At 43.2% G+C, this 10,649-nt stretch overlaps 1 protein-coding gene across 1 annotated transcript; it reads left to right on the top strand.

Annotated features, from left to right (window-relative positions):
• Positions 1–1,246: 1,246 nt before the first annotated feature.
• Positions 1,247–10,196, top strand: LOC137352925 (uncharacterized). Its single transcript, XM_068018780.1, has 7 exons — positions 1,247–1,665; positions 3,810–4,157; positions 6,419–6,547; positions 7,920–7,963; positions 8,756–8,785; positions 8,889–8,932; positions 9,665–10,196. The coding sequence occupies exons 1-7, from the start codon at positions 1,608–1,610 to the stop codon at positions 9,666–9,668; spliced, it is 657 nt and encodes a 218-aa protein (XP_067874881.1). The 5' UTR covers positions 1,247–1,607; the 3' UTR covers positions 9,669–10,196.
• Positions 10,197–10,649: the final 453 nt, after the last annotated feature.

Here is a 10,649-nt window from a genome sequence, read left to right as displayed (position 1 = left end):
CTGGAGTTTAATGGTAATCTGATAACAGGAATTGCTTTTTTCCCAAAAGAAATCTGGGAATTAAAAGGCTGGCCTCAGCAAAGGTTGCCACAAGACTGCTGATTGTTGTAAAAATCCCAACTTATTCACTAATGCCCTTTAGGAAAGAAAAGTTGCCGTCCTTACCCGGTCTGGGCCTATGGGTGACTCCAGACTGACACCAACATGGGCGACACTTAACCTCCCTCTGAAAAGGCCCAGTAAGCCAGTCAATTGTATCAAACTGTGGCCTGTAATTTAATAAGAAGTCCCAGCACCAATTACTTGGAGCAACTAGTGATGGGCAATAAACTCTGACTATACCAGGGAAGTTTACATCCTGAGAACGAATTAAGATAACGAGAGAGTCAAAGTTGCATGAACTGGACATTCCCAGCACGGGGACAGACCATTCGGCCCGACAGCTCCATGCTGGTGTTTATTCTCCACACAGGCCTCCTCCCACCCCTCTCCTGCTCACCCCATCAGCATTCCTTTCTATTCCCTTCTCCCTCTTGTGTTTATCCAGCTTCCTCTTAAATGTATCTCTGTTATTCATCTCAACCAGTCCCGAGTTCCACATTCTCACCACTCTCTGGGTAAAGAAGATTCTCCTGAATTCCCGATTGGATTTATGAGTGACTCTCTCATATCCATGGCCCCTAATTCTGGTCTCGACCCGACAAGTGAAAACATCTTCTCTACATCTACCCCAGCAAATCCCTTTCTAATCTCTTAGGTCATTGTTCAGCCTCATCTGAGCTGTGCCTTTCTGGCAATGAGGCACACTGCATTGGACGGCCGTCCCAGTTTATCCGCTTAAGCAAGTTTTCAGGAGGCTTTTGAATGTGGCAAGAGGGGGAGAATGGGAGAAGGAGACCTTGGAAGGATATTCCGCAGGTGAGAGCAGAAATCGATTTGAAAAATGAGCTGGCACTGAAGAGTAAAGATGGGAGGATTGGAAAATGTGGATTCTAGAATAAAGAGCATCAAAGGTGTGTACGAATATATCATTTCCTTGCATTTGGAATGCACGCTGAATTCCCAAATCTAAGTTTTGCAAATCATGTCCCGGGTTCCACATGGTGTTTCACAGTGATTGCTGCAGGAGAACCTCCCCCTGGAGTCTTTACTGTCATCCTGTCAATCTGCTCTTTGGATCTTTTGAAACAAGGGGAACGTCACTGAAGAATTGTAAGCACAGGCACTGAAATAAAAACGGGAAGTGCTGGAGAGAGAGAGAGAGAGAGAAACAGAGTTAATGATTGAGCTCGCTAACCCTTCATCAGATTCTGCCCACTGAGCCTCGTGGTTGTGGCAAAAGAGGAAATGGTAATTGGAATTCAGCGGCTGGTCTGGTTTAACAAAGCCTGAGATTGTCCACAACTCGAGAGCAGGATTACAGCTTCACCTTGTCCTATTGAAATAAAGTTAGAAAGGATGGAAAGGGGCATCCAGACTGGCTGCAGTCCAACAAAATAAATGACAATCTCCATACAGGATTTAAAGGAATTACCCTGTGTGTTTATATTGGAATGATTATAGAAGACTGAAGGTGAAATCATATTCAGACAACTGGTCCACAAGAAATGCCTACAATGCTGATTCTCCTCTGTGTTTCATTTTTAACCAATGCTGTTGCTGTGGGTAGGTTTTAGAGTCTTGATTATTTTATTCCTCATTCTGAATCAGCTCGGTTTAAGTTCTATTCTAATGGTGGTCTGTTCACTTACTATTTGACCATCCTTTGAACTCGTACAGATATGTAATTCTGCCTCGCTGATATAATAGTTTGCTGAAATGTGTTATTGCGTAATGTGTATTTGTTAAACTAACACACACACAACTAGCACATTCCAAGGTCCAGGACCAAGTGCTGAGGGATGCACTAAAGCTTGGGGCAACCCCTCAAAGGCTCAATGGGGAAAGACCTCTGTGTGAGGTCCTCCTGCCATAATGAACTGAGGGGTTGGACCCATGGAAAACCCCTCGGGCTGTATATACCAAATAGGGTTTAGTCCTTTGTGAAGAGAAAAACACTTTCTGGGCACTGCACTTTAGTAAGGATGCTAAGGCCTCAGAGTCGGAGGAGAGGAGATTTATTAAAATGGTATGAGGAATTGAAGACATCAGTTAATGTGGAGAGACTGGAGAAGCTGGGATTAATCTTCTTGGAGCAGAGAAATTTCAGGGGAGATTTGTCAGAGGTACAATACTAAACTTGGAAGCATTGTGAACTGTGAGTAGAACTCCAGAAGGACAAAGACAAGTTGGTGGAATGGGCAGACAGGTGGCAGATGAGGTTCAATGCAGAGAAATGTGAAGTGATTCATTTTGATAGGAAGAATATGGAGAGACAATATAAAATAAAGGATACAATTCTAAAGGGAGTGCTGGAGCAGAGGGACCTGGGTGTATATGTGTATTGGTCATTGAAGGTGGCAGGACAGGTTGAGAGAGCAGTTAATAAAGCATACAGTATCCTGGGCTTTATTAATAGGGACATAGAGTACAAGAGGAAGGAAGTTATGTTGAACTTGTATAAGACACTAGTTCAGCCTCAGCTGGAGTATTGCGTCCAGTTCTGGACACCGCACTTTTGGAAAGATGTGAGGACGTTGGAGAGAGTACAGAAAAGATTCACGAAAATGGTTCCAGGGATGAGGAATTTCAGTTATGAGGATAGATTGGAGAAGTTAGGACTGTTTTCCTTGGAGAAGAGAAGGCTGAGAGGTGATTTGATCGAGGTATTCAAAATCATAAAGGGTCTGGACAGAGTAGATCGAGAGAAACTGTTCCCACTGGTGAAAGGATCGAGAATGAGAGGGCACAGATTTAAAGTATTTGGTAAGAGAAGCAAAGGTGACATGAGGAAAAACTTTTTCACGCAACGAGTGGTTAAGATCTGGAATGCACTGCCTGAGAACGTGGTGGAGGCAGGTTCAACTGAAACATTCAAAAGGAAATTAGACAGTTATATGAAAAGGAAGAATGTGCAGGGTTACAGGAAGACGGCAGATGTATGGAACTTTCAGAGAGCTGGTGCAGACACGATGGGCCGAATATCCTCCTTCTGCACTGTAACAATTCTGTGATTCTGTGGTATGAAAAATGATGAAGGATTTTGATAGAGTAAATAAGGAGAAGCTGTCTCCCGTGGGGAAAAAGGTTTAGTAACCAGAGGACACCGAGTTAAGGCAATTAGCAAACGAACCAAAGAGAAGGTGAGCGTTTATTTTTACACAGTGAGTTTTTGTGATCTGACAGGGTGTTGGAAGCAGATTCAATAGTCACTTTCAAAAGGGAATTGGAGAAAAACTTGAAGGGAAAAAATAGCAGGGTTATGGGGAAAGAGCAGGTGGGGGCAGTGGAACTAACTGGATAGCTCTTTCAAAGGGCCAGCACAGAGGTGATGGGCCAAAAGGACTCCTTCTTTGCTGTTTCCTTTTCTGCTTCTGTGATTGCAGATTCGAAAGAGCGAAATTAAGTGAAAACATTCAAACAGAAACTAAACTATTGCAATTACAATTTCACAAGTTGTCTGAATCACTTCCTGCTTTGCTAATCCTGAACAGTATTACTTCATTTGTTAATCTTCTTCCCCCCACATGGACAGCCAGCGATCTTCAACATTCTCTTAGCCTTTATGTTTGTTCGGATGCTTGCCTTATGTGGTACTCGGTAACACCCCAAGTGAAACATGATGCTGAAATTGCATTTCCCGTGCTGTCAGTTTCTGCACGTGTTTTGACATAATCTATTCCTGAATGTGTATTAAATCACTGTAACAGGTGGAGTTAGCCCTGGGCGGAATGAATGCCCTGAGGTGAACTTTGATGGTTCCCATCCAGTACTGCTCAGCTGTTCTGACCCATCCTATGCCCGTGCAACACTGGTCCAGTGGCGCTGGACAGACTCCTCCAGAAAATGGAAAGAACGCCTTCTTATTCAATTCATGAATGGGAACATCACCAGGCACCGAGACCGGGCTGACATGGAGCTATCCACCAAAACCTGTATCGAGAATGGAAACTGCTCCCTTACCATGAGACCTACACAGAATGACACTGGGCTCTACCATTGTGTGGTTTGGACAAGTGAGCGCATTACTGAAAGAAAGATCCGTCTGGTATATAGAGGTTAGACCTTTATCTTACTGTGTCTGATATATTTCACACACACAAAATACTTTCGGAAGAGAATCCCGAAATAACTGAGGATCTGTTTAATTTTCAAGTTGGCAGGCAGTGAATAGTGGGGTGCCACAAGGATCAGTGCTGGGGCCTCAACTATTTACACTCTATATTAATGACTTGGATGAAGAGGCAGAGAGTAATGTATCTAAGTTTGCTGATGATACAAAGGTGGTGGAAAGGTAAGCTGTGGGGAGGATGTAGAGAGGCTGCAAAGAGATATAGACAGTTTAAGTGAGTGGGCAACAAGATGGCAAATGGAGTATAATGAAGGGAAGTGTGAAGTTATTCACTTTGGTCATAAGACTAGAAAAGCAGAATACTTTTTCAAAGGTGTGAAACTTGTAAGTGTAGATGTTCAAAGAAACTTGGATGTGCTTGTACAAGGAACGCAGAAAGCTAACATGCAGTTGCAGCAGGTTATTAGGAAGGCAAATGTCATGTTGGCCTTTATTGGGGATTGGAATACAGGAATAAAGAAGTCTACCACAATTGTACAGGGTTTACAATCTGGAATACTGTGTGCAGTTTTGGTCTCCACATTTAAGAAAAGATATAATTGCACTGGAGGCAGTGCAGTGAAGATTTATTAAATTGGTCCCTGGGATGAGGGGGTTTTCCTACGATGAGAGCTGAGTAAATTGGGCCGATATTCTCTGGAGTTTAGAAGAATGAGAGGTGATCTCATTGAAACATACAAGATTCTGCAGAGGCTGGATAGGGTAGAAGCTGAGAGACAGTTCTCACTGGTCAGGGAATCTAGAACACGGGGACACAGTCTCAGGATAAGGGGCCGATCATTCAGGACTGAGATGAGGAGAAATTACTTCACTCAAAGGCTTGTGAATCTTTGGAATTCTCCACCCCAGAGGGTTGTGGATTCTCCATCATTGAATATATTTTAAGCTGGGATAGAGAAATTTTTGGTCTCTCAGGGAATCAAGGGATATGGGGAGTGGGCAGGAAAGTGGAATTGAAGCCCAGGATCTGCCATGATGGTTTTGAATGGCGGAGCAGGCTCGAGGGGCTGAATGGTCCTCTCCTGCTCCTATTTCTTGTGTAATTTCTTGGAGCTGAGCCAAGCAGAGAGGGCACAGGATATTACGCCTCTCGGTTGAGATCAATTTTCCAATTTGAAGGGCTCATGGACAGCACAAGAGACAAGTAACACAGTAGGCACCTGTGGCTTTTGACCAAGTTTAGTCTATGGGGAAAGATTAGCTTGAAATCCAGGATCAGTCAAACTGACTTAGGGATCAATGAAGCACATAGCTGTCAGTCAAGGATGTTTTTATCAATAAACAAAAAGAATCAGAGAATGGTTACAGCACAGAAAGAGGCCATTCAGCCCATCATATCTGTACTGGCTCTCCGTCATTAAGAAATGTGCGAGGGAGTGGGGGAATGTGTGGGGAGAAATTATCCCGACCCACGCTCATATCCTAAAGGCAGGAGATTCTGCCTGATGCACACGAACACATTGCTGAAGATGACGGGTTTTGTACATGATACATCCTGGCAGCCCTGATACTCCAGCTGTCAAAACCCCCTTCACTATCCTGAGAACGCTGGGTGACCCTGCCTTAGGAGGCGATGCCACTATCCAGCGTTAGGAATCATGGAGTCATACAGTACAGAAGGAGGCCATTCGGCCCATTGTACCTGTGCTGGATCCTTGAAAGAGCTACCCAATTAGTCCCACTCCCCTGCTCTTTCCCCATAGTTCTGCATGTTTTCCCTTTTTAAGTGAACACCCAGAGTTTAATCAAAGCAAGTGGCAGGAAATACAACAAAGATGTTCGTTCCTCGCTCAAATGTAATTTGTGCACACGTGTGAATAGTGATGGGGAAATGTCAACGATGCACAGAAAACCGACCCATAGTGTGTGTTGCCTCGGCTCCCACACTCCCCAGTACAGGATTGTAATCCACAGCCATTACCTAACTAGTTAACTAGTTCAACAGGCTACAATAGAACCACATAACTAATCAAATAACCTGCCAGGATGTTGATAAGCTGCTGACAGCAGGAAACCACAAGACAGTGAGTGAAACCATGTACAGTTACTGTAACACTGCTAAACAGACCTCAGTTTCATTGTCTGCTGCGTAACCTGAAGGCCAAATTCAATCAGTGTTTCTGACAGGAAATGATTCTGACCACAATATTTATAACTGATTACAATATGTCTTCATTTTTACTGCAGAAGCCTCTCCTAAATCTTCAATAATTGTGGGTATCATCCTGGCGGTTATAGGGGTCGCATGTTTAATAGTGACAGTTATTGTCATTTACATTTACAAGAGGACAAAACTCATTCAGCAAAACCAACCTGGTAAGATTCTAATTGTTCAGTGAATATGCTGGTGATATATCTTTATATATTAGAGAGAAACGGGAGAGAGAGAGAGAGAGGGATCTCTGTGTGGTCTGAATGTGCCCTTATTTTGTTTATCTGCCTTCTGTTTGGTTTCTGGTCAAAAGATCTTATTGGAGGCAAAATTGCCCTTGTGAAGGTGGTTTAGTTTAGTTTAGAGATACAGCACTGAAACAGGCCCTTTGGCCCACCGAATCTGTGCCGACCATCAACCACCCATTTACACTAATTCCATATTCCTACCACATCCCCACCTGTCCCTATATTTCTCTACCACCTAGTTGCCACTAGTGGCAATTTATAATGGTCAATTAACCTATCAACCTGCAAGTCTTTGGCATGTGGGAGGAAACCGGAGCACCCGGAGGAAACCCACACAGACACAGGGAGAACTTGCAAACTCCACACAGGCAGTACCCAGAATTGAACCCGGGTCCCTGGAGCTGTGAGGCTGCAGTGCTAACCACTGCGCCACTGTGCCTTCTTGAACCACTGCAGTCCATGTGAGGTAGGTACACCCACAGTGCTGTTAGGAAGGGAGTTCCAGGATTTTGACCCAGCAACAGTGAAGGAACGGCGATATAGTTCCAAGTCAGGATGGTGTGTGACTTGGAGGGGAACTTGCACCGGTGATGTTCCCATGTGTCTGCTGCCCTTGTCCGTCTCGGTGGTAGTGGCTTTGGAAGGTGTTGTCGAAGGAGACTTGGTGAGTTGCTGCAGTGCATCTTGTAGATGGTACACACAAATTCTCACATTAATCACACAAATTACCTTGTTTAGAGATATATCAAAGATATGAACATCAGTCATACTGAGGACCTGGGCAAATCGTGATGCAGTGTAGGGACACACTGGGGGTGAAATTGGAAATGAGCTCAGACACCAAACAGGCCGTGTGGTATCCATGGCCTGTTATACAACAGGCCCAATACTCAGTCCCAATAACTTCAATAGGACCTGAATATCAGGTGTGGCATATAACAGGAAACTCTGCCTGTCCAAATTCCCCACGGTGTCAATGCAATGGAATAGATGTGTAATGGGAACTTGTAATCTGGAAAGTAAATGTGCAAATTGTAAAGGACGGCAATTGGGGCTATTTTCCTTCACGAGCGTGTCTGTGTGTGTAGTGTTGAGGTGAGTCCCATTTTAGAAAGGAGGTTAGTAATTGGACACTTTTTATTGTAACATGATAGGTGGTAAGTGGCAGTGTAATCAGTGGGAACCATTAGGAAGAAGTGAATTGTCATCATTCAATGACATATTGCTGAATATCTTTGTCACCATCAATCTTTATTATTCTAACTTGTTATTTTTTCATTGTCACCAGGAAACTACGTCAATGTTCCTCTTCAACCCAGGGGTTCCAATCAGGTAAACTCAACTCTCACTAACTATACTGGAGAGAGGGTCCTTCTCCAGGCACTGGCTACAGCTAAACCATTAACTAACGTTTCTTCAGCACATTTCACCTGACAACCAGAGCACCTCTCCTTTATTTCCTTTAGCTTTCAATATCTGACATTCTATTTCACTGGATGTCCTGTAATGTTGAATTCCAGACACCAATTCACCTCAAATGTGACCCTGCTCCAACACTTGGGGCAGGGAGAGGATTATTAACACAGCACAGAACAGGGATTAACCAGGATAAAAACAAAATACTGCGGATGCTGGAAATCTGAAATAAAAACAGAAAGTGCTGGAAATACTCAGCAGGTCTGGCAGCATCTGTGGAGAGAGAAACAGACTTAACATTTCAGGTTCTTTTGAAAGGTTATCGACCTTCCCATGAGAATATTGGTTCTGGCACTTACTGATTTTATTTGCGATTAGCCATGGACTTTTTCTGTTTTCTCTGGCTCAGTATAGCACAATGTAATACTTTAGTCGGAAGCACTTTTCCCACAGTAAGTGTGAACAGAACCTACTTCTGAAGATCCTCATTGCATCATGATTTGTTGACCATCCCTAGAGCAGAATACTAACAGCATCATTCAGCCCAGTGTCTCTGGGGATTAATGGTAGACTGGATTCTGTTACAGTAAAGTATATTGTTATTGTTGTGTTTATGTATCTGTTTGTGCTCATTGCCTCTCAGTCTTTGCAGAGATGTCAGGGTAATCTGTTTTCATTTCCTCTCACCATGCTCACATTTTGTTTCAGAATGCAGCTGAGCTGGACTCTGCCTACATGGTGAGTGAACTTGAGAGAAAGGCAGCTTCTGTTACAAACCTTGTTTTAACCAAATGAATCACCGTCGTAAACCTTCATGTTTGTTTTGTATTCTTTCTTAAAGACATTGAATTTGAACGAGCGGTCCTTATACAGCCAGCTTCAGAGGTAGGATTTATCATTAACCACAGTTCACCATTGTCCTTCCTCATTCTTTTCTTTATTACTCAGTAAAAGTAGCCTTTTATATTCAGATCTGTTGGTCTATTTATACTATTTTCTCCCATATATATTCTACATTCGCAAGCAATGGCAAATGATTTTGTAGCGATTTAGTGTCTCTCGCTCGGTATTTTAAACAGAGTTGGTGTTTTGAATTGTCTCCGTGCAGGTTCTGTATTGTGTACAATCTTTAGACAGCTTAAATTCGTCAACAATTCTCAGAAATGGCCATCACATTCCGTGCTCCCTGATCTACATTGGCTCCCAGTTAAACGACGTCTTGATGTAAAATGCTGATCCTGGTTTTCAAATCCCTCCCTATGTCTGTCACCTCCTCCAGCCCCACCTCCCTCCGAGATCTCTGTGCCCCTCTAATTCCGGCCTCTTGTGCGTCCCCGATTCCCATCGCTCCACCATTGGCGGTCGTGCCTTCAGCTGCCTGGGGCCCTAAGCTCTGGAATTCCCTCCCTGAACCTCTCCACTTTCCTCCTTTAAGACGCTCCTTAAAAGTTACCTCTTTGACCGAGCTTTTGGTCATCTGACCTAATATCACCTGATGTGCCTCTGTGAAGCACCTTAGGATGTTTAATTACATTAAAGGTGCTATATAAATGTAAGTTGTTGAGTTGTTGTTGGTGTATCCTGCTGCTCTTACCTAGTCGATTGTTTCTCTCCTAGATAACACCTCATCGGAAGCTCAGGACTGAGTGACATTAATCTCTGAATGTTGGGATAACTGAACATTATGTCAAGCAGCCCAAGACATTTCCATCTGCATTAGAGATGTGATGTTTCTCAATCCAGGGCCATAGCAGTTGTGTTCACCTGATATTTTAGCATCAAGCTTTCTTTGCATGGCGAGGGGTTCAGTCTTTCCTGCGGTGCTGTTCCATCAGGCCTCTTCATCCTTATCTAAGAAACAATTGGTATTTACCTGATGTCTGCTCCGCGCTCTGTCACAGCGTCCTCAATGTCCTTCACTGACAATGCATTACACCGATAATCCATCACTTTAGATGGATTTGTCATTTTACTTTGTACTTTCATGTGGTTTCTTCTGTGTTCAATGCTGTGCCACCTCTGATATTGGGAATATTTTATTGTTAAGTGAAAGATTCAGATGACAGTTTCCATCTTTGTGTATTTCCCTGCAACTGGCTGAGTTTAAAAATATGCTGCAAATTAAACTTTATAAAACGTGCAATTATAATGAATTCAGCAACACATGAGCTGGTTGGAGGAATGAAAGCAACCTGATTCTTAATATGTTCCTTTCTATCTGCTTAAAGAGAGAAGTTGGGACTAGGGTTGTATCGCCCACATGTTTTATCAATGGCCAAGTTGAAAATGTTCCCCAGTGTCCAATAGACACACAACGTGGTGGGAGATAAAACCTTGTGTCAGAGAACTTTAACTGGGGTGGGTTTCTCTGCTTCAGGTGAATCTGGAGATGATTTATGCAAATTTTATATTTAAATCTGTCAGGTAAACTAATCTCATATATTCAGCATTTTCTTCTGTAAAGTTTGCCTACACGAGCTTGCACAGATATATGGTCCTATGCACACACACAATTTGCTTAGTTCTGTTTGATTTGTTCTGTTTCACATCACAGATGTAATTAACCAGTCTCTTGGACACATTTCAAAATGAGCAACAAGAT

This window comes from Heterodontus francisci, chromosome 39 (assembly GCF_036365525.1).
Source record: "Heterodontus francisci isolate sHetFra1 chromosome 39, sHetFra1.hap1, whole genome shotgun sequence".
NCBI lineage: Eukaryota > Metazoa > Chordata > Chondrichthyes > Heterodontiformes > Heterodontidae > Heterodontus > Heterodontus francisci.
The sequence above is the reverse complement of the archived record's forward strand: the minus strand, read 5'-3'. Positions and strand labels throughout refer to the sequence as shown.